General features: G+C 47.1%; 1 protein-coding gene across 3 annotated transcripts in view; it reads right to left on the minus strand.

The window, feature by feature from the left end:
- LOC310705156 (uncharacterized protein) overlaps positions 1 to 20,936 on the minus strand; it is a 37,573-nt gene extending 16,637 nt beyond the window's left edge. Inside the window, exons 1-5 of one of the 3 annotated variants that reach the window (XM_083499659.1) lie at positions 20,092 to 20,926; positions 18,705 to 19,212; positions 18,383 to 18,511; positions 14,903 to 15,029; positions 12,596 to 13,992 (exon numbers count right to left, since the gene is read on the minus strand). In XM_083499659.1, the coding sequence (XP_083355785.1) occupies positions 13,142 to 13,992; positions 14,903 to 15,029; positions 18,383 to 18,511; positions 18,705 to 19,121 (1,524 nt within the window). In that variant the 5' untranslated portion in view covers positions 19,122 to 19,212; positions 20,092 to 20,926 and the 3' untranslated portion in view covers positions 12,596 to 13,141. Of the gene's footprint in view, positions 1 to 799; positions 927 to 12,595; positions 13,993 to 14,902; positions 15,030 to 18,382; positions 18,512 to 18,704; positions 19,213 to 20,091 lie in introns of those variants that run through there. The other 2 variants (XM_083499658.1, XM_083499657.1) reach the window with 2 other exon arrangements.
- Between the last annotated feature and the right edge of the window lie 2,872 nt (positions 20,937 to 23,808).

Raw genomic sequence — 23,808 nt, forward strand, 5'->3', positions numbered from 1 at the left:
AGTTGGTCTTTAAGGTGCTACTGGAAGGAATTTTTTTATGTTTGAAGTAAGTTACTCATTTAAATTTTTTTGTACTTTTTACATTAGATTATATTGTTGTTGTTATTACTGTTTCATGTTTATACCGTAGCACCTCAGGTCACGTAAAGCTCTGGTTACGTAAACTTCAGCTTATGAAAGCGGCAAATCCATGCGCATGCGCAGAACAGTGATCCTCGGGTTACAAAAACTTCGGGATCTGGCCGGACCTCCGGAACGGATCCTATTTGCAACCAGAGGTTCCACTGTATATGTGTTGGAAGCTTCCAAGATTGGCTGGAGCAACCCAGCCAGATGGTCAGCGTATAAATAAAAATTATTATTATTACTATTATTATCACTGCTAGTACTACCTGAGATTCAATCAGCCTGGCTCTTCTCTGGGGCAGATGTTGTTTGGCCCAGGCATGGCATCCCCTCCATCTCCAGTGTCAGTCGTCTCTTTGGTCAACCCAAGACTGACAGCAGCAAAAACAAAAACAGAAAACCTGACAGAAGCTACTTATCTTTCCTAACAACTCTGAAGCTGACATTTAAGATGCCTGGGCAGTTCAGATCAGCCCAACTGTGGTAGAAGGAGGCAGAACTGGAGGAAGATTGTTCAAAGAAAAAACTGTAATATACTATTTCTTGTGGGGGTGTTAGGTTCCTAGGTGTTGTAGGGGGCGCTGTTGAGCTCTGTGAAAATATATGAGGTTTGTCATATAGAGGTATTTCTTGAATTTCCTGGCAGATAGGACAATCCCACACGGAGGCTTACCAAGAGAGGCCACGATCCCCCGATTCCCCTCCATGGCGTCCTTATGCATCGCTCTCTGGTCAGGATCCAGCAACTCCCACTCCTCGTCCGTGAAACGAACAGCGACATCTTCAAAGCACACTGGACCCTAAAAGAAAAAGGGAAATGTCCTCCTCTGAGACAGCAGAAATATGATCTGCTCTACAATGCTCTGTTCTTTCCTTCCTGTTAATTGCTCTGTTATTTCAATAGGATTGCTTTGCTGCACATTTTAATTATGGGTACCTATTTTAACGTTTTAATTGAATTCTTTTATTCTGCATTTTAAGTGTGGGTATTCGTCTTTTTGCAAATAGGTGGTACTCCAGCTTATGTTTACGTTATTCTGCCTGCGCAAGCATTCCAGTTTCCCCGATGGAAGGATCCACTTTCTCCTCTCCTCGTGAGTTGTTCTGGGGAGGTTCCCTCCCAATGCCCTAGAGCCAAATTCAAGGGGTTCATGGGGGCTTGGAGAGGGGGAGGAGTGGGGGGCAGGCCCCATTTTGCAGCAGATAGGGCTGGCTATGTGAATCCTGGAAATTATTTGTACTCGTCTGTCCGCTGCTTATAAGCCTATTTTAGCATTCAGTTATAAATATAGAAATACAAGAAGCCAAGTTTGGATGGCCATCTGTCTTGGGTGATCTAGCTGAGACTCCTGCAATGCAGGGGGTGGGACCTGATGACCCCTGGGGTCCCTTTCAACTCTAGGATTCCATGAAAACTGCAACTACAGATGAATCCTACAGGCGACATTCAGAAGGCTGGTGTCACAGAGTTATCTGGGCAGGAAATCCCACAGTTCACAGCTGGAGTTTACTCTTTATCAGCAAGAACACGATATTCACAGACTTGGCTGTGTGGGTCTGTCAATTTGCATTGTCTATCAATTAATGGACTAGTTGTCTCGGTGGAAGTTTAGTGTGGTTCTGTCAAGTCTTCTGTCAAGGTCATGCTGAATATAAGAAGAGGCCAGAAGAAGCCAGGGTTTCACTTTCTCTTTCTATATTTCTATCTCTCTTCCTGATGGTGTTCTGTACATGGTATGTGTTAAGGTTAAGTGTTACGGCTTAGACTTTTAATAAGTTTAGGTAAGTTTAGGTTAAGTCTGCTTCAACTGGATTTCTTATGGACAAGACCAATCCTGAATGTTTTGGATTTGTGACCATTATGATTATTTGCCTTCAATAGCAGTAAAGCTCTGCTGGATGAAATACAATTGCCTCCGGTCTATTTTTTGGGAATCCTGGAATATTTTTAGGTTTTTACTCTGCTAACTATACATTGGAATTCTGCTCCAGATCAGTATTGAGTCAGGGTCTTCCTTCATAAAATCAGCTCCTGAGAGTGAAGGCCCCTGGCTCTCCACAGCTTTCTAACTCCTCTCCTCTCTGGGGTTTCTGGCAAGCGATCAAACAGTGCGCCAGTGTGCAGCCTGCCTTTGCTCCTCCATTGTCAGGCAACTCCTGGCTCTGAGAGACAAGCAGGGAGGGTGGATTCTGGCAGAAGGAGAGGGAGCCCCCGGTGGCTCCTCCTTATCCTGACTCACCTCTGCCTCTCGACCTCCTTCCTCCCACTCGCCTTCTTCCTCTTCTGCCTCTGATTCTGCACTGCATTCTGCCAGAGTCTCCCAGCTCACTAAGCCATGTTACCCCATCAGCTTCTGACACCTCCTCTTCCCAGACTTCTCCTCTTCTCCCTCTGACCGCCGCTCTTTCCTCCACCTCCACTCCTTGGGCTCTGAGCAATCTTCCCTTCCGGGTTCCCCGGCTGCTTCCTCCCCCCATTCCTCTGTGCCCAACCAGTCCATGACATGGCTCCATCCCTTGGCCTCTGCCCACAAGACAGCTTCCCCTGACCTGATCTGGTGCCACAGCTGCTGTTTCACTTCTGCCCCCATGAAAAGATAAATATGGAGGTCTTGTTGGCTTCATTCTTTCATCTGCCTCACAGGAATCCAGATCCATTTCTGCAAAAGGATCTCTTTTCTGAAACAACAACAAAAATTCAAAACAGTAAATGAATGTTGAGAAATATTAAAAAGAGAACGACAAAGACAGAAACTTTAAGGATGTTAGATCTCATTCCCAGAAAAAGGATGGGACATCAGCATACCATTTTTGGATGTTCTCCATCCTGTTTGGAGCCTCTTTGAAGTATCCAGAGGAAAGTCTCACTCACCTGCTTTCTCTGTTCCTGCTTCCTCTCCTCTGCCTGACTCAGGAGGAAACCTTCGGCCAGGGCCACCGCCTGGGAACTGGTCTCCGCTCCACAGTCCCTCACCCAGCTCTCCATCTCCGGAGGAAGGACAGCCAGGAACTGCTCCAAGATTACCAGGTCCAGCATCTCAGCTTTCGTGTTCCTTTCTGGCTTCAGCCACTGGTGGCAAAGGTGGTAGAGTCGGCTGCAAACCTCTCGGGGTCCTTTGGCCTCCTGGAAGCAGAACTGCCTCAACTGCTGGCTCTGCACCTCTGAGCGGAGGGTGTCCTCCTCACCCAGGATCTTCTGCACAGAGTTTTCCCAGAATCCCCCACTGCTCCCAGTTTGGATGGCATGGCCTCTTCCTGCTCCAGGGCCAGCTGAGTCTCACTCATCCATCTCTGCTCTCAGGAAGCCTCTGAGAGATGGGAAGGAACCTTTTGGTCTTCTGCCAAGTTCTGTCTGTCTGAATGAGAAGCTCTAGCAAATCCTACAAAGCAAATACATTGTTCTGTTACAAAAGTTGTACAGCATCAGGAGAAGAAAAAGGTTCCCTGAGCAAGCATGGATGAGTCTTGCTGGGAACCAGGGTAGGACAGCACCACAGCCCAGACTCTGAGCTATCTTTCAAAAAGGAGGAGGAGGAGGAGATGTAGGCCTCTAGAAGAGAGATTGTGGAAATATGGAGGCAAGCGAAGAGATTAATGCAAGGGGACTCAGCCTGGTTGCTCCTTCCTTCCAGTCAATGCATGAAGTCAGAACTGATTGACAAGGGCCTCATTGGTGCCTCGTGAAAAATGACTAGGTGTGTTGAGTCCGAATCTCCTTTCTTGTAGCTTGAAGCCATTGGTTGGAATCCTGCGCCCAGGTGACATGGCTCTCCCATCTCCTCTCTGTCTCCTCTTCTCCAACTCAACATACCCAGCTCCTCATAAAGCTTGGCTTGATCTGCTTGGCTGGCCTCCTCTGCCAATAAGGAGAAAGAAAGAAGGGAAACAAAGGAAGAGGTTTGGGAGCAACCATTCATACGTGTTTCCTCTGTTGTGCAATGACGCTGACCCGTGTCACACACAGCAGAAGTCCTACGGATAGCCTTATTTAAAGAAGCTAGATTTCTATCTGCTAGATTTCCCAGGGGGCTCTTACTAAGTTTTTTTCTGGAAGGGGGGGCGGGAACCTCCTCCCCTCCCCTCCCCTCCCACAAAAGATCTAAAGGAAGGAGACAGTTCCTGCGACCTCGCCCCTCCCTGGCAGGACCCCCTGCTCCCTGGGGCTCCCCCCCCCACATGAGCCACCCTCCCTTGCTGCATCCCTGCCCCCCCTTCTCCCCACTGCACCCTCGGGGGGGGGGAGAGAGGAGACTCACCAGATCCCAGGAGAGGACTGCCCTTCCCAAAGGACTAAGCAGCGTCTGTATAGAATTGCAGAATATAGACTACTGTAGTTGCAAACCTCGCGGAACCCCGTCCCTCCCTGGCAGGACCCCCTGCTCCCTGGGGCTCCCCCCCCCCCCCCACATGAGCCACCCTCCCTTGCTGCATCCCTGCCCCCCCTTCTCCCCACTGCACCCTCGGGGGGGGGGAGAGAGGAGACTCACCAGATCCCAGGAGAGGACTGCCCTTCCCAAAGGACTAAGCAGCGTCTGTATAGAATTGCAGAATATAGACTACTGTAGTTGCAAACCTCGCGGAACCCCGTCCCTCCTTGGCAGGACCCCCTGCTCCCTGGGGCTTCCCCCCCCCCACATGAGCCACCCTCCCCTGCATCCCTGGGGCCCCCCCTTCTCCCCACTGCACCCTGGGGGGGGGGGAGAGGAGAGGAGACTCACCAGATCCCCTTGGAAGAGAGCAATGCAGCATTTGCAATAGCAGAAAGCAACCCCTCCCCCCCCTTGCAGGAAGGGGTGGGAGGGGCTTTTCCCCTGGAGGACCTGGCCCCCCTTTACTTCCTGTCCTCTCTAGGAATGCAGCTCGGTTCCCTTTAACCCTTGCAAAGCCGAGTCCACCCTGCTCAGTCCTCTCTGCCTTTTCTCTCCTGCCTTGCACAATCCCAGAGATGCTCATTTTGAGGGGACGCTCTTGGCTGGTCTCTGATCCGCTCCCTCCCTTGGCCAGAAACTGGAGGAAGAGGTTGCAGGGAAAAGGGGGTTGCAGGAAGCAAGGAACCTCATCCTAGACTGGGAGGGAGCCCTAAGGGTCATCTATTCCAGCCCCCCTGCAAGGCAGGAATCTCAGCCAAAGCATCCAACCTCTGCTTAAAAACCTCCAAGGAAGGAGAGTCCGCCATCTCCCAAGGGATTCTGCTGCTCTTCCCGTCAGAAGGTTCTTCCTGCTCTTTAGGCAGCAGAAACTGCTTTCTGGTCCTCTGGGTCCCTTCTTCTGGGTGCTCCCTCCCCTCTAGGGCAGGAGAAAACAAGCTGGCTCCCTCTTCCATGGGTCAGCCACCTGCCACAAGACGAAGCAAGATGGAATCCCCGATCAAAAGAGAATCCAAACTTTTATTAGCTGCTCATCCCCATGTTATTCGCCCCCAGCTACATCACTCATAGATCACTCATACATCATGAAAGGGGAGGTCTGGGGGCAGTAATCTGAGCATCCTGGACGCTGCCCCATGGTTCCCCTTGCCCTCCTCCAAACACCCATCAAATGTAACAAAATAGATACTTACATTTCCCTGTTTCCCAGCCAAGTCAATCACACCCTTTTGTCTCCATCTGGGTTTGTTATTTCTGTCTGGCACTCAGGTATCAGGATGCCAGAAATTATCCCTCAGGCAGAGGGGCTGCTGAATAGCTGAGCTCACATGTCTAGATGAATTTCTGAGGTTTTTCGAATGAGCCAGTACATAGATACATTCATCAGTGAATTCTTACATTTGGGATCGTGCAGCAGAGGCCCTTTGAATAGATAGAAAGAAACTGTGATGAAGTATTTTGTGGGGACAAGTCTCAAAAGTCACAAAAGTGATGGTGCTGATTTTGGTAGTGGGCTGCATGTGCATGATATCTGCTGCAGGGGCAACCCCCCCCCCCAACCTATACATAAATCCCTGCAACATTTTGCCTTCCAGTGTCCGGCTATACCTCTTGGCTCATCCTCCAAACTTTGCTGGGGGGCTGTGTTCCCCCTCCCAAAGCAGGAACACACTCTTAGCACCCGAAAGCTGTACCACCTCATTGCTGCTGCCAGGGGTGAGAGGGTTTATATAGTGGCGGGTGATGCCCTTTTGGAATATTTGGCCAATTAAGTGAGGCGGGGAATCCCTCAAGGGACGGAGCAGCAGCTGATTTGCTACCTGTGCTATGACAATGCAAACATGCATTGACGTTCTTCAAAAGATATGGTGCATCAAACATGCATTGACATGCATCGAATCATAGAGAATCTACATGGTCCATGAAAATGCATCAGGTGACGGGACGCGGACACCAGGAAGTATCTATGCAGAACTCTCTGGGATTTTATCTTACATGTGCCCTTGCATCAGAAATATCAGGTCAATGGTGACCACGGTTCAGATCCAGAAGACTGGTTGTCAGAAGGCGCCATTCATCTGTGGGCTGTTCTCTCTTAATCTCTTTTTGGGGGATTTTGTGTAACAGTGTGGTGATTCTGCCCATCAAAGGCAGAAGGTCCATCCCCCATTCATATTCCTCCTTGGTTCCAGTCAATTGAGGAGAGAGAGAGCTGTCTTAAGGGTTGCCTAAGCTGTAGCCTTCTGTTCCCTGTAGGACACCTACCTTCCATAGCACCAGAGAGCAGCTCCAGTTCCCTGGGAGTGCTTCTAGTGGGGAACATATGTGATGTCTGGCGTGATGTAATCTTGGGGTCTTCAGGCAATATGTGAGGTGAGGACAGACACAAGGGAGACGCAGCTGATTTGTTCTCTGCGCCACTAAGCCCTCTTCCCAAGGGTGGCTGTAGGAGTTTAATTCTTAAGAGACTTTACTCAGGTACCACAATCTGGTCCTACAAAACCTCCCCTCCACTCTATATATTTTGCTTCTGCTTCTAATAATTAATGATTAATAATGTTGTTCTGCAATAATGTTTTATTCCTCTTGGAGTGACCTTCCAGGCTTTCTTCTTTGTGTTTTGAGGTCATAATCCAGTGGATTTCTGTCTGGGACACTGTTGCTCTTGAACACACCTTCTGCCTCCCACTATGGGGTTTGATTTCACACCTTGTGGAGGAGTGGGGAGTACGTGACCATATGCTCAGGGGATTGTGGAGGAAGGAAGGAGCCTGGGTCCTCCTTCTCTTTAGGAGTAATACGCCATTGGAATGGAAAGAATCAGACAAACAGTTGACTTCTTGTGAGTTTTTGAAGGTTTAGGAAGTCTAAGGGAATGGTCAGGTTTATGGTCCTGGCCTTAGTTGGAGGCTGCAATGGGGACTTCAGATTTTCAAGGTGTTGCAACTGCCCCCCCCCCCCCCGGTTTTAACAAGTATATTGAGAACAAAAGTACTGAGATGCTTCCTATGTTTTTTTTATGACAGAGGAGCTTAGCAACAACATCTATGCATTTATTGCAAACTAGTACTCCGAATCGTCCCAGGGATTTCAATGCAACATGCTCCTTTGTAAATGTGCAGGGGATTGCACTCTCCATCTTGCAAGGACTGCAGGTGTGGCTTTAGAAACGAGCCAGGCCAGGCTGTGCAAGGTTTGCCTGTGTCAAATCGCAAGGAAGCTGAGGCCAAAGAAGAAGCTGTGGCTAAAGAAGTGGCCGCTGTGCCTCAGCGTATGGGATTGTAGCATCGCAGGGGAGCTCACGCTCTGCACTCTGAAAGACGAAAAGCTTTGTTCCCTAACATCTCCTCTTACAAGTATCTCTGGCAAAAGGGGTGGGAAACCTATCACTGGCCGAGGCCACACCATCTGAATAAGCCCGGCAAAAGTATGCAAAATGAGGTGGGGGTATTCATAGAATGCTCCAACTACCACACAATTGCACTCATTTCACACGCTAGCAAGGTTGTGCTTAAAATTCTACAAGGCAGGCTCAAGCAGTATGTGGAACGAGAACTCCCAGAAGTGCAAGCTGGATTTAGAAGGGGCAGAGGAACCAGAGACCAAATTGCAAATATGCGCTGGATTATGGAGAAAGCTAGAGAGTTCCAGAAAGACATCTACTTCTGCTTCATTGACACGCAAAAGCCTTTGACTGTGTTGATCACAGCAAATTATGGCAAGTTCTTAAAGAAATGGGAGTGCCTGATCACCTCATCTGTCTCCTGAGAAATCTCTATGTGGGACAAGAAGCTACAGTTAGAACTGGATATGGAAAAACTGATTGGTTCAAAATTGGGAAAGGAGTACGACAAGGCTGTATATTGTCTCCCTGCTTATTTAACTTATATGCAGAATTCATCATGCGAAAGGCTGGGCTGGATGAATCCTAAGCCGGAATTAAGATTGCCGGAAGAAATATCAACAACCTCAGATATGCAGATGACACAACCTTGATGGCAGAAAGTGAGGAGGAATTAAAGAACCTTTTAATGAGGGTGAAAGAGGAGAGTGCAAAATATGGTCTGAAGCTCAACATCAAAAAAACGAAGATCATGGCCACTGGGCCCATCACCTCCTGGTAAATAGAAGGGGAAGGAATGGAGGCAGTGAGAGATTTTACCTTCTTGGGCTCCATGATCACTGCAGATGGTGACAGCAGCCACGAAATTAAAAGACGCCTGCTCCTTGGGAGAAAAGCAATGATAAACCTAGAAAGCATATTAAAAAGCAGAGACATCACCTTGCCAACAAAGGTCTGTATAGTTCAAGCTATGGTTTTCCCAGTAGTGATGTATGGAAGTGAGAGCTGGACCATAAAGAACGCTGACTGCCAAAGAATTGATGCTTTTGAATTCTGGTGCTGGAGGAGACTCTTGAGAGTATAATGGACTGCAAGAAGATCAAACCTCTCCATTCTTAAGGAAATCAGCCCTGAGTGCTCACTGGAAGGACAGATCGTGAAGCTGAGGCTCCAAGACTTTGGTCACCTCATGAGAAGAGAAGACTCCCTGGAAAAGCTCCTGATGTTGGGAAAGATGGAGGGCACAAGGAGAAGGGGACGACAGAGGATGAGGTGGTGGGACAGCGTTCTTGAAGCTACCACTGCGGGAGGCAGTGGAAGAAAGAAGTGCCTGGCGTGCTCTGGTCCATGGGGTCATGAAGAGTCGGACACGACTAAATGACTAAACAACATCAACAACATTCATAGAAAGCCAAAGAGAAACCACCAGGGTCATGCCAAGCTCAACTTATTCACTAGGGATGTTGAGTGCAGTGCAAAGTGGGAAGGAAATGTGTGTATTTTCCAAAGCTACCCCATTGCTTCAGACTCAGATACTGAGTCTACTGCTGTTGCTCAAAGTGAGGTGAGTTCCACTGATACAGTGAAGGATGTGCGCCTGATGCGCAGATCTGAGACAGCTACCACCAGGTATGCTCGCGAGTTTGCTAACACAGCTGTTGCAGATTTAGCTGTGGCTACTAGCTCGACACAGGACTTGGAACCCAAAGTCTTGAAAGGGCACAGGGTTTGTCCTCAAAGGATAGAAAACCACGCCGAAAGGCTGTAAGGGTGGACACAGTTTCCTCAGAGAGGAACGAGGCTAGGGTTTGAGTCCGGACGAAGCAAGGTGTGAAACTTCTTGATAGTCAGGAGAGCTATGATGCCAAGACTAGTCAGAAGTGCAAGATGGTAAGGCCCAAGGCCAGGCCAGTTGCAGGTAGTTCCAAGGGTGGAACGGGTGATACAGGGGTATACTGTGTGTATGACATCTGTATGGTTGTTGCAGTTACACTGATGATTACAACACGGTACACGAATCAGGGGAGAATGTTAGGATTCTTGCTCCGTGCTTGCAGTCACGGGATTGTTTTATGTCACATGACGGTGTATGTTTTCATTCCACATAGTGGGAAGTGACGGAGACAGGATGTTGGTATTACAATGTTCCATGATGTGGGACTATTGTCCTTTGTTCTTTCTCTCTTTGCTGTCTGGTGAGAAAGAGGAAGGCGCTGAGTCAGAAAGCTCCGAGTGTTTTATATGTAAATAAATAGTTTAGCCAAAAAGCTGTGCTACTGAGTTTGTTAAGCAGTGTGATGGCCTGGGATTCGGACTCGGAGGCTGAACCTGAGGAATCCCAGCCTGCACAGGAGTCCCCACCTCCAGGACCAGCTGAGCCGGGGCTGGGGCATGAGCCTGAACGGTCCTTATCCGTGCCGGATCCTCAGGAGCAGGCATCAGCTGAGTCTGCTCTGGCTCCGGAGGTGATGGAGGACCCATTGCCTGCAGGTGCTCCACTCTCAGCCCCGTCAGAGGAAGCTGGGGTTGCCTCTGGGTCCGGTAACCCTCCAGCCTCTCCTGAGCTGCAGAGGCTCAGGGCAGAGAGGCAGAGGGAACTAAGTTCTCGCAGGAGGAGTGCAGGCCAGGAGAGGTGAGTCACCTGTGGACTGGGGCCGCCCTATGCCTTGGGGCAGATAAAAGCCAGCCAGCCCCAGTCCCAAGCCTTAGTTCCTGACCTCACCTGACTCCCTGCCTTGGACCCCGCTTCAGCTTTGATGGACAGCCTCCATACTGCACCCTTGACCTTGGACTAGACTCGGACCTCGCCACACGGTAAACCCCCCCCCCCCGGGACCAGCACCAGCAAACTGCTAACACTCTGCTGTTTCTAAGAGTGTTAATACCTTTTGGTATCAGTCGCTGTGATGTTCGGCTGGAGAAAGCTTTTGAAGCTCCCGAACAACTGACCAGGAGGGAGAGAACATGTCAGTTGGGCATGTGTCTCTATCGGAGTCCTACTTGCGCGTAGGATGATCCTGACACCCCTGACAGTTAAGTCCAGTCGCAAATGACTCTGGAGTTGCGGCGCTCATCTCGCTTTATTGGCCGAGGGAGCCGGCGTACAGCTTCCGGGTCATGTGGCCAGCATGACTAAGCCACTTCTGGTGAAACCAGAGCAGCGCACAGAAACACTGTTTACCTTCCTGCTGCAGCGGTACCTATTTATCTACTTGCACTTTGACGTGCTTTCGAACTGCTAGGATGACAGGAGCAGGGACCGAGCAACAGGAGCTCAATCCATCGCAGGGATTTGAAACGCCAGCCTACAGATTGGCAAGCCCTCTAGGCTCAGTGGTTTAGACCACAGCGCCACCCATGTCCCCATAAAACAGTAGTGGGTGGTAATTCAACTAAATTACGCTAGTGGAAAGATTAGCACTCGTGCAAGGCACTCACCCTCCTTCCTCCTGATGCACCATGTGCCAGCCAACCTCTGTTCCATTCTGATGCACCATGTGCCAGCCAACCTCTGTTCCATTCTTAAGGACTCTGTTCTGGTATTGATCATTTTTTGTGTGGTGGTTGCTGCTTTTAAAATCAAGCGGTGTATAAATTTTATGAACTGAAGTAAAAGACAATGTTGATGATGCCTGCTTGACCCCAGTACACATTGCTAAGCTGGGGAATTGTGTTGCAAAATGGAGGGAAGTGCACATTTTGAAGGCTTTGGGTACGTTTGCCTTCCAATGACCAGCTATACTTCTTGGCCCATCCTCCAAACTTAGCTGGGGGGTTGTGCTCCACCCCCATGTCATTCCCTGCAGGATCCAATGAGATGACATTAGGGGAATCCCTGCTCCCCTCCCCCCAGGAGATGGGACAGGTTAGGGGAAACCCTACCTTTTTGGCCAAGGGCCTGACTCCCCTCCCAAATTCGTCCCTGCAAACTCAGCTACATTTATTTATTTTATTTTTAATAGTTTGATAATAGTTTTCAGTTTTAATATTTAATGCTGTATTGTTTTAACGTTCAATTGGGAGCCGCCCAGAGTGGCTGGGGAAACCCAGCCAGATGGGTGAGATATAAATAATAAATCATTATCATCATCATTAGATTGGCAAAGAAAAAATGATTGATATGCATTGTATGTGCAATATAACATTGTGCCACCGGATGGTGCAGTGGAGTCCTGATTTTCTCTACCTGTTTTCAGTGTTTGAATTTACAACACCTTTAAGTGAAGCGCTTCTTTGATGTATCCAGACTCTAGATCCAGCCAGTTCAGAAACCATACTTCTGTGACCCCATGACTGACGGTGGTCGTCGGAGGGTGGTGGGGGTGGGTGGCAGAAAATGTTGACCCTGTGGGCGACAGCTGGGAGAAAAGTTTTCCATTTTGGGAAAGGGATGAAAAGGAAAGAAGACCAAAGGGAGAACAATATCGTGGTTCTCAAATGATGGATAACATAGGTTACTACAAGTGAAACAAAATAAAAAAATATTCCCCAAGACAACAGTGGGAGAGACACTGAGCGGAGACCCTCGGGGGGGGGGGGGAATCGTCTAACAGAAAAAAACATGGGTGCACAGAAGAAACCACCCAAACTAAAAGGGAGACCACCTAAGGAGATTCCAATATAGCAGAGATCCTGGTGGAATTAGGAAAAGATTTACAAAATAACACCAAAAAGGTGGGCAAATTGACAACAGAAATCAAAACACTATCCAGGAAAACTAATGGTATGGAAAAACCAGTCCAAGCTTTGGAGGAGACAGTTAAAAGAAAGAAAGAAGAGAATTGAGAGATAAAAAGGGATCAAGATAGAATGAAAACAGAGCTAGCCACAGTAAGAGAAACTCAGGAGGATATAATCAATAATATTGCACTTCTGGAATTAAAACAAAACGACACAACACTACGTTTGAGAGGCATTTCAGAACATCGGAATAAACAAATCGGAGTTAAAAGGAACCATGGAAAGAGAGGATAGGAAGTCAAGGAATGCTTCCTGATTTTTTGTTAATTATTTAAATTCTGGGGAAGGAAAGGTTTTTTTATAGTTTCTAGTTCGTTTTTTCCTACTCCACAGGATAGGACACATACCAATGGCTTCAAGGTGTTTTTTTTTTAAGAAAAACCAAGACTGACTAATCATGTGGAAGAACTTTTTGATAGCAAGAGCTGTTAGTGGATTATACTCTCTTGGGAGTGCTGGAATTTCCATCCTTTGAGGTTTTCAAGTGAATTAGGATGGTCATCTGTCATTGATGCTTTATTTGCTATGCCTGCATCGCACGGGGTAGAATAGATTGCACCAGGGTTCACTTCCAGCTCCACAATTCTACAATTCCGTGATTCTCCCCTGTATGAATTCTTTGATGGGAAGTGAGTTTGGAGATATGAGCGAAGCTCTTTCCACATTCCACACACTGATATGGTTTCTCCCCTGTATGAATTCTTTGATGGGAAGTGCGATGGGAGCTATCAGCGAAGCTCTTTCCACATTCGACACACTGATAGGGTTTCTCCCCTGTATGAATTCTTTGATGTTTAGTGAGATCGGAACTGCTACTGAAGCTCTTTCCGCATTCGACACACTGATAGGGTTTCTCCCCTGAATGAATTCTTTGATGTTTAGTGAGATCGGGGCTTCTACTAAAGCTCTTTCCACATTCCACACACTGATAGGGTTTCTCCCCTGTATGAATTCTTCGATGGGAAGTGAGATCGGAGCTGCTACTGAAGCTCTTTAAACATTCAATGCACTGATAGGGTTTCTCCCCTGTATGAATTCTCTGATGCCTAGTGTGAGAGGAGCTCGTACTGAAGCTCTTTCCACATTCCACGCACCGATAGGGTTTCTCCCCTGTATGAATTCTTTGATGGGAAGTTAGAGAGAAGTTCTGACTGAAACTCTTTCCACATTCCACACACTGATAGGGTTTCTCCCCTGTATGAATTCTTTGATGGGAAATGAGAGAGGAGCTCTGACTGAAGCTCTTTCCACATTCTAAGCACCGATAGGGTTTCTTTCCAAAGAAATTTCGTTGATGGGAAGTGGAATGGGAGCTCTGACTCCAGCTCTTTCCACACTCCAAATATTTACGTGCCTTCTCCACTCTGCAGATTGTGTTGTGGTCACCTTTGTTCTTCCTTTCCAATTCATCACAATCTGCAATGGAGAGAAAAAGGGATTAGAGCCTCAGGAACAAATGGAGCCCCCAGTTATGGAATAATGCTCATTAAATTTGTTGTAAAGAAGGCAGTGTTCATTACCTTTGTTATTTGTAATAAACCAATATATTTATTATTGGATTCTAATCAATGGTTGAATGTTGCTTTGTTTGAAGTAAGTTACTCATTTTAATTTTTTTGTACTTTTTACATTAGATTATATTGTTGTTATTATTACTGTTTGATGTTTATACTATAGCACCTCAGGTTACGTAATCCTCTGGTTACGTAAACGTCAGCTTATAAAAGCAGCAAATCCATGCGCATGCGCAGAACAGTGATCCTCGGGTTGCGAAAATCTGGCCGGACCTCCGGAACAGACCCTATTTGAAACCAGAGGTACCACTGTATATGTGTTGGAAGCTTCCCATATTGGCTGGAGTAACCCAACCAGATGGTCAGGGTATAAAAATAAATTATTATTATTATTATTGTTATCACTGCTAGTACTAACTGAGATTCAATAAGCCTGGCTCTTCTCTGGGGCAGATGTTCTTTGGCCCAGTCATGGCATCCCCTCCATCTCCAATGTCAGTCATCTCTCTGGTCAACCCAAGACTGACAGCAGCAAAAACAAAAACAGAAAACCTGACAGAAGCTACTTATCTTTTCTAACAACTCTGAAGCTGACATTTAAGATGCCTGGGCAGTTCAGATCAGCCCAACTGTGGTTGAAGGAGGCAGAACTGGAGGAAGATTGTTCACGGAAAAAACTGTAATCTACTATTTCATGTGGGGGTGTTAGGTTCCAGGTGTTGTAGGGGGTGCTGTGAAATATATGAGGTTTGTCACATAGAGGTATTTTTTGAATTTCCAGGCAGATAGGATGATCCCACACGAAGGCTTACCAAGAGAGGCCACGATCCCACGATTCTCCTCCATGACGTCCTTATACACAGCTCTCTGGTCAGGATCCAGCAACGCCCACTCCTCATCCGTGAAATGAACAGCGACATCTTCAAAGCACACTGGACCCTAAGAGAAAAGGGGAAATGTCCTCCTCTGAGACAGCAGAAATATGATCTGCTACACAATGCTCTGTTGTTTCCTTCTTGTTATTCCGCTTATTATGCTGTGTTATTTCATAAGATATTTAAGATTTTTAAAATATTACAATAAAAATGAAAAAATAACAAAAATACAAAACAAAAATAGTTAAAAACACACAGATTTTCCATAACTTATTTTCCTTTAGCTTGTTTCCCGGACCTCCTCCTACCTCCCTTTTTTGTATTCCACTTCAATCTGTTGGTTCATCAAATCCTTACCCTCTTTAATTATCCTAATCCTTGATCTTAAAAGTAATAGCATTAGATTTTTACCTATTTATAACCCTTTTTTCATATTCCCTTAGAGCATTACAGCTGGAAACCACTTAATTACTATCCAACATCATTCTAACATTCATTAATTTTACAGTATTTCTGTAGATAATCTTTGAATTTCTTCCAATCTTCTTCCACCGACTCTTCTCCCAGGTCTCAGATTCTGCCAGTCATTTCCGCCAGTTCCATATAGTCCATCAGCTTCATCTGCCATTCTTCCAAAGTGGGTAAATCTTGTGTCTTCCAATACTTTGCAATGAGTATTCTTGCTGCTGTTGTAGCATACATAAAAAAAGTTCTGTCCTTCTTTGGCACCAATTGGCTGACTATGCCTAGGAGAAAGGCCTCTGGTTTCTTCAAGAAGGTATATTTAAATACCTTTTTCAGTTCATTATATATCATTTCCCAGAAAGTCTTAATCCTTGGGCACGTCCACCAAAGGTGAAAGAATGTACCTTCAGTTTCTTTACATTTCCAGCATTTATTATCGGGCAAATGATAGATTTTTGCTAGCTTGACTGGGGTCATGTACCACCTGTATTTCATTTTCATAATATTCTCTCTTAGGGCATTACATGCCATAAACTTCATACCTGTGGTCCATAACTGTTCCCAGTCAGCAAACATAATATTATGTCCAACATCTTGTGCCCACTTAATCATAGCAGATTTCACCGTTTCATCCTGAGTATTCCATTTCAACAGCAAGTTATACATTCTTGACAAATTCTTAGTTTTGGGTTCTAACAGTACTGTTTCTAGTTTTGATTTTTCCACCTGGAAGCCGAGTTTCTTGTCCAAATTATATGCCTCCATTATCTGATAATAATGAAGCCAATCTCTCACTTTGTTTTTTAATTTCTCGAAACTCTGCAATTTCAATTTGTCTCCTTCTTGTTCCAAAATTTCCCAATATTTCGGCCATTTGGCCTCCATATTGAGCCTTTTCAGAGCTTTCGCTTCCATCGGTGACAACCACCTTGGGGTTTTGTTTTCCAATAAATCCTTGTATCTTATCCAAACATTAAACAATGCTTTCCTGACAATATGATTTTTAAATGCTTTATGTGCTTGGACCTTATCATACCATAAATATGCATGCCATCCAAATACGTTGTTAAAACCTTCTAAATCCAAAATGTCTGCATTTTCAAGAAGTAGCCATTCTTTCAACCAGCAAAAAGCTGCTGATTCATAATAAAGTTTAAAGTCTGGCAGGGCAAATCCACCCCTTTCCTTTGCATCAGTTAATATCTTAAATTTTATTCTGGGCTTCTTGCCCTGCCAGACAAATCTAGAGATATCTCTCTGCCACTTCTTAAAACAATCCATCGTGTCCACAATTTGCAATATCTGAAATAAAAACAACATTCTAGGCAATACATTCATTTTTATCACAGCAATTCAGCCCAACAGTGAAAGCTTCAAATTTGACCAGAATTCTAAATCTTTTTTCACTTCCGTCCAACATTTTTCATAATTATCTTTAAATAAGTTCCCATTTTTGGCTGTCATATTAATCCCCAGGTATTTCACTTTCTTAACCACTGTCAGGCCTGTCTCATTCTGAAACCTCTCTCTTTCTATCAGTGTTAATTTTTTCTCTAAAACCTTAGTTTTTAGCTTGTTCAGTTTAAATCCTGCCACTTGACCAAATTCTTGAATTAATTCTAAAACCCTTTTAGTACTAGATTCTGGCTCCTGTAACGTCAATACTAAGTCATCTGCAAATGCTCTCAATTTATACTGTTTGGCTCCGACCTATGCTGTTATTTCAATAGGATTGCTTTGTGCATGTTTTAATTATGGGCACCTATTTTAACGCTTTAATTGAATTCTTTTATTCTGCATTTTAACTATGGGTATTCGTCTTTGAGCAAATAGTTGGTACTCTACCTTGTGGTTTTCAAGTCATTCTGCCTACGCAAGCATTCCAGTTTCCTCGATGGAAGGATCCACTTTCTCCTCTCCTCATGAGTTGTTCTGGGGAGGTTCCCTCCCAATGCCCTAGAGCCAAATTCAAGGGGTTCATGGGGGCATGGAGAAGGGGAGGAGTGGGAGGCAGGCCCCATTTTGCAGCGGATGGCACTGGTTAGGTGAATCCTGGCCACTATTTGTTCTCGTCTGTCCACTGCTTAGAAGCCTATTTTAGCATTCAGTGATGAATAAAGAAATAAAAGAAGCCTAGTTTAGATGGCCATCTGTCTTGGATGATCTAGCTGAGATTCCTGCAGTGCAGGGGGTTGGACTTGATGACCCTTTGGGTCCCTTTCAACTCTAGGATTCCATGGAAACAGCAACTACAGATGAATCCTACTGGCGATATTCAGAAGGCTGGAGTCACAAAGTTATACGGGTAGGAAATCCCACACTTCACAGCTGGAATTTACTCTTTATCAGCAAAAACACGATATTCACAGACTTGGCTGAGTTTCAGGCCTCATGAGAACAACAACTCATTCCCTGAGCGTCTTCCTTAACTAAATCAGTTGCCGAGAGTGAAGGCCCCTGGCTGCCCACAGCTTTCCAGGTCCCCTCCTCTCTGGGGTTTCTGGCAAGCGACTGAACAGTGCGCAAGAGTGCAGCCTGCCTTTGCTCCTCCGTTGTCAGATGTTTCCTGGCTCTGAGAGACAAGCAGGGAGGGTGGATTCTGGCAGGAGAGGGAGCCCCCGGTGGCTCCTCCTTCTCCTGACCCACCTCTGCCTCTCGACCTTCCTCCTCTCATTCGCCTCCTCCCTCTTCTGCCTCTGATTCTGCACTGCATTCTGCCACAGAGTCTCCCAGCTCACCAAGCCCTGTTGCCCCTTCAGCTTCTGACACCTCCTCTTGCCAGTCTTCTCCCTCTGACTGCTCATCCTTCCTCCACCTCAACTTCTTGGGCTCTGAGCCGTCTTCGTTTCCTGGTTCCCAGGCTGCTTCCTCCCACCATTCCTCTGTGCCCAACCAGTCCATGACATTGCTCCATCCCTTGGCCTCTGTCCCCACAAAATAGCTTCCCCTGACCTGATCTGGTGCCACAGCCGCTGCTTCCCTTCTGCCCCCATGAAAAGATAAATATGGAGGTCTTGTTGGCTTCATTCTTTCATCTGCCTCACAGGAATCCAGATCCATTTCTGCAAAATGATCTCTTTTCTGAAAGAACAACAAAAATTCAAAACAGTAAATGAATGATGAGAAATATTAAAAAGAGAACGACAAAGACAGAAACTTTAAGGATGTTAGATCTCATTCCCAGAAAAAGGATGGGCCATCAGCAGACCATTATGGGATGTTCTCCATCCTGTTTGGAGCCCCTTAGGAGTATCCAGAGGAAAGTCTCTCTCACCTGCTTTCTCTCTGCCTGCTTTCTCTCCTCTGCCTGACTCAGAAGGAAACCTTCAGCCAGGGCCACTGCCTGGGAACTGGTCTCCGCTCCACAGTCCCTCACCCAGCTCTCCATCTCTGGTGGAAGGACAGCCAGGAACTGCTCCAAGATCACAAGATCCAGCATCTCAGCTTTCGTGTGCCTTTCTGGCTTCAGCCACTGGTGGCAAAGGTGGTAGAGTCGGCTGCAAACCTCTCGGGGTCCTTTGGCCTCCTGGCAGCAGAACTGCCTCAACTGTTGGTTCTGCACCTCTGAGGGGAGGGTGTCCTCCTCACCCAGGATCTTCTGCACAGAGTTTTCGCAGAATCCCCCACTGCTTCCAGTTTGGATGGCATGGCCTCTTCCTGCTTCAGGGCCAGCTGAGTCTCGCTCATCCATTTGTGCTCTCAGGAAGCCTCTGAGAGATTGGAAGGAAGCCTTTGTTCTTCTTCCAAGTTCTCTCTGTCTGAATGAGAAGCTCTAGCAAATCCTACAAAGCAAATACATTGTTCTGTTACAAAAGCTGTACAATATCAGGAGAAGAAAAAGTTTCCCTGAGCAAGCATGGATGAGTCTTGCTGGGAACCAGGGTAGGACTGCACCACAGCCCAGACTCTGAGCTATCTTTCAAAAAAGGAGGAGGAGGAGGAGGATTAGGAGGAGATGTAGGCCTCTAGAAGGGAGATTGTGGAAATGTGGAGGCAAGCGAAGAGATTAATGTGAGGCGAATCAGCCTGGTTGCTCCTTCCTTCTAGTCGATGCATGAAATCAGAACTGATTGACAAGGGCCTCATTGGTGCCTCGTGAAAAATGACTAGGAGTGTTGAGTCCGAATCTCCTTTCTTGTAGCTTGAAGCCATTGGTTGGAATCCTGCGCCCAGGTGACATGGCTCTCCCATCTCCTCTCTGTCTCCTCTTCTCCAACTCAACATACCCAGCTCCTCATAAAGCTTGGCTTGATCTGGTTGGCTGGCCTCCTCTGCCAATAAGGAGAAAGAAAGAAGGGAAACAAAGGAAGAGGTTTGGGAGCAACCATTCACACGTGTTTCCTCTGTTGTGCAATGACGCTGACCCGTGTCACACACAGCAGAAGTCCTACTGATAGCCTTATTTAAAGAAGCGAGATTTCTATCTGCTAGATTTCCCAGGGGGCTCTGAATAATTTTTCTTCTGGAAGGGGGGGCGGGAACCCCCCCCAAAAAAAGATCTAAAGGAAGGAGACAGTTCCTGCGACCTCGCCCCTCCCTGGCAAGACCCCCTGCTCCCAGGGCTCCCCCCCCCACATGAGCCACCCTCCCCTGCTGCAGCCCTGGGACCCCCCCCTTCTCCCCACTGCACCCTCGGGGGGGGGGGGGAGGAAGGGACTCACCAGATCCCCCTGGAAGAGAGCAAGGCAGCCTTTGCAGCAGAGGAAAGCAACCCCCCCCCACTTGCAGGAAGGGGAGGGAGGGGCTTTTCCTCTGGAGGACCTGGCCCCCCTTTACTTCCTGTCCTCTCTAGGAATGCAGCTCAGTTCCCTTTAACCCTAGTGTCGTTTCATGGTCTATTGACCCTCTGCCTCCACTGCGGTTGCTTTCTTTGTTGCCACCACCCCGCTTCTCACGGGGACACACAGAGTCCAGACAGTTGTTAACATAAACAAATAATCAAGTTTATTTTTAAGTGCAGGAATAAGCGTATGGTTTCGGTGTTTTTTTCTCTTGTCAGTTTCTTAGATATTAGTTCCTAACAACTTCAAAGTAAAGTATTCCCAACTATCTCTCTAACTCCCTAACAATTCCTCTCACTCTCTCACAACACAACTCGACCATTCCACTGCCTATTGCACCCTCTTCCTTCATCCAACTGACAAACTCGCAACTCCCAAACCACAGCTGACTTTTCAAACCTCCCACTCTCTTTCAATCCCCCCTTGCATTCTCACTGGCCAATCACATCACACCCATTTTAACCCTTTCCTTGCCCCATCCAAGGAGCAAACACCACACCTTGCAAAGCCGAGTCCACCCTGCTCAGTCCTCTCTGCCTTTTCTCTCCCGCATTGCACAATCCCAGAGATGCTCATTTTGAGGGGACGCTCTTGGTTGGTCTCTGATCCGCTCCCTCCCTTGGCCAGAAACTGGAGGAAGAGGTTGCAGGGAAAAGGGGTTTGCAGGAAGCAAGGAACCTCATCCTAGACTGGGAGGGAGCCCTAAGGGTCATCTATTCCAGCCCCCCTGCAAGGCAGGAATCTCACCCACAGCATCCAACCTCTGCTTCAAAACCTCCAAGGCAGGAGAGTCCGCCATCTCCCAAGGGATTCTGCTGCTCTTCCCGTCAGAAGGTTCTCCCTGCTCTTTAGGCAGCAGAAACTGCTTTCTGGTCCTCTGGGTCCCTTCTTCTGGGTGCTCCCTCCCCTCTAGGGCAGGAGAAAACAAGCTGGCTCCCTCTTCCATGGGTCAGCCACCTGCCACAAGACGAAGCAAGATGGAATCCCCGATCAAAAGAGAACCCAAACTTTTATTAGCTACTTATCCCTCAGGCAGAGGGGCTGCTGAGTAGCTGAGCTCACATGTCTATATGAATTTCTGAAGTTTTCCCAGTGAGCCAGTACAGAGATACATTGATCAGTGAATTCTTACATTTGGTATTTTGCAGCAAAGGCCCTTTGACCAGATAGGAAGAAACTGTGAAGAAGTGTTTTGTGGGGACAAGTCAGAAAAGTCACAAAAGTGATGGTGCTGATTTTGGTAGTGGGCTGCATGTGCATGATATCTGCTGCAGGGGCAACCCCCCCCCCCATTATACATAAATCCCTGCAACATTTTGCCTTCCAGTGTCCGGCTATACATCTTGGCTCATCCCCCAAACTTTGCTGGGGGGGCTGTGTTCCCCCTCCCAAAGCAGGGACACACTCTTAGCACCCGAAAGCTGTACCACCTCATTGCTGCTGCCGGGGGTGAGAGGGTTTATATAGTGGCGGGTGATGCCCTTTTGGAATATTTGGCCAATTAAGTGAGGTGGGGAATCCCTCAAGGGACGGAGCAGCAGCTGATTTGCTACCTGTGCTATGACACCCTCCTCTCAGCTGAGCAGGTGCCATGGGGGGACCTCAGAGGGGCTGACAAATCCCACAAAGGAAGTGGCTCCCATGTAGGACTGCAGTCAGAATCGGAGAGCCTTCAAGGTGCTGCACAGGACTGTTAAGAAGCCCCCCCCCCAAAAAAAAACAAACAACAACCTGTGATCATCTTCTAGCTTGGTTTCTTTCCCCTTCCCGTTCCCTGGATTCTCACAGAGAGAAGAAGGGGAGACAAGTGACAACAGCAGCCACCTTCTTGCCAAGCCATTCCCATGGGAGAGAGTTGCTGGAGACAGGGGCGGGACCTGTTGGCCGTGAATATTTGGATTGGCTAAGCAGATGAAATGGGGAACCGTAAGGCAACAAAAAACGGTGGGTTCTGGGTTCTCCTTAACAAAGCTTCTAAGTGAATTGGGAGACTCCAAAGAATCCAGCCTGTTTACTTGGAGAATGGTCCACAGGGCAATCAAGGGCAGCCTAAAAAATCCTGACTTGCACCACATCCAGAGCTCTGGCATTCTATTTTTTTTAAATAAAATTTTTATTGGTTTTTCACAATTTATATAAACACAAACAATACACAATACAAACAAAAAAACACACATAAACAAACATGTATAATTTCAAATCCTTTTTTCTTAAACCTTACTTCACCGACTTCCCCGTACCTCCCCTTTCTGCATCCCAATTTCCAAATTTGTTTCAGCAAATCCTCCCCCTAAAATTTATCTAATTTTTCCTTGTTCTTTTCTTTTACTTAATCTTTTACAGCTGTAGTCCCCTTCTTTCTATAACCTCAACATTTTAGCACTCATTAATTTTACAATATTTCTTAAGGTAAATTTTGAATTTCTTCCAATCTTCTTCCGCCGTCTCTTTCCCCTGGGCTCGGATTCTGCCAGTCATTTCAGCCAGTCCCATATAGTCTATCACCTTCATCTGCCATTCTTCCAGAGTGGGTAGATCCTGTGTCTTCCAATACTTTGCGATGAGAATTCTTGCTGCTGTAGTGGCATACATAAAGAAAGTCCTGTCTTTCTTTGGCACCAATTGGCCGACAATGCCCAAGAGAAAGGCTTCTGGTTTCTTGGGAAACAGAGCTCTGGCATTGTAGAGTGAGCGTGTTGAGAAGAAGTAGCTTTGTGCAGGAGAGACCCTCTCATGGGCCTCAACGAGAGGGAAGTTGCCCTCAAGCCAGTTGCAAAGTTGTGCCATTGTTTTGGACATGTTGTGGAAACAAAGAGGCTTTGGGTGTAGTGTAATTCTACTGCCCCCACATTCTCCCCCTAGAACCACAGAATTGTGTCGTTGGAAGAGACCCTGAGGGCTGTCTGGTCCAACCCCTTGCAATGCGGGAATCTCAACTACAGCACCCAGGACAGATGGCCACCCAACTTCAGGATCAGAACCTCCAAGGAAGGAGAGCCCACCACCTTTGCACTGTCGAGCAGCTCTTACTATCAGGACGTTCTTCTTGATGTTTAGTTGCAATCACTTTTCTTGTAACTTGAAGCCACTGGTTTGAGTCCTACCCTCCAGAGCAGGAAGAAGGAGGAGGAGGAGGAGGAGTTTGGATTTGACATCCCGCTTTATCACTACCCTAAGGAGTCTCAAAGCTGCTAACATTCTCCTTTCCCTTCCTCCCCCACAACAAACACTGTGAGGTGAGTGGGGCTGAGAGACTTCGGAGAAGTGTGACTAGCCCAAGGTCACCCAGCAGCTGCATGTGGAGGAGTGGGGAAGCGAACCCGGTTCACCAGATTATGAGTCTACCACACTTAACCACTACACCACACTGGAGAAAACAAGCTTGCTCCATCTTCCATGTGGCAGCTCTAGAGAGATTTGAAGATGACTCTCAGATCCTGTCTCAGTCTCCTCCTTCACAGGCTAAGCACCCCCAGCTTGTCCATACCCTTCTTCAACTGGGGTGCCCAGAATAGAACCCAGGACTCTAGGTGGGGTTTGACCAAGACAGAATAGATCAGTACTATGACTTCCCTTGGACACTGCACTTCTGTTAAC

This window comes from Podarcis liolepis, assembly GCF_965112155.1.
Source record: "Podarcis liolepis genome assembly, chromosome: 4".
NCBI classification, from domain to species: domain Eukaryota; kingdom Metazoa; phylum Chordata; class Lepidosauria; order Squamata; family Lacertidae; genus Podarcis; species Podarcis liolepis.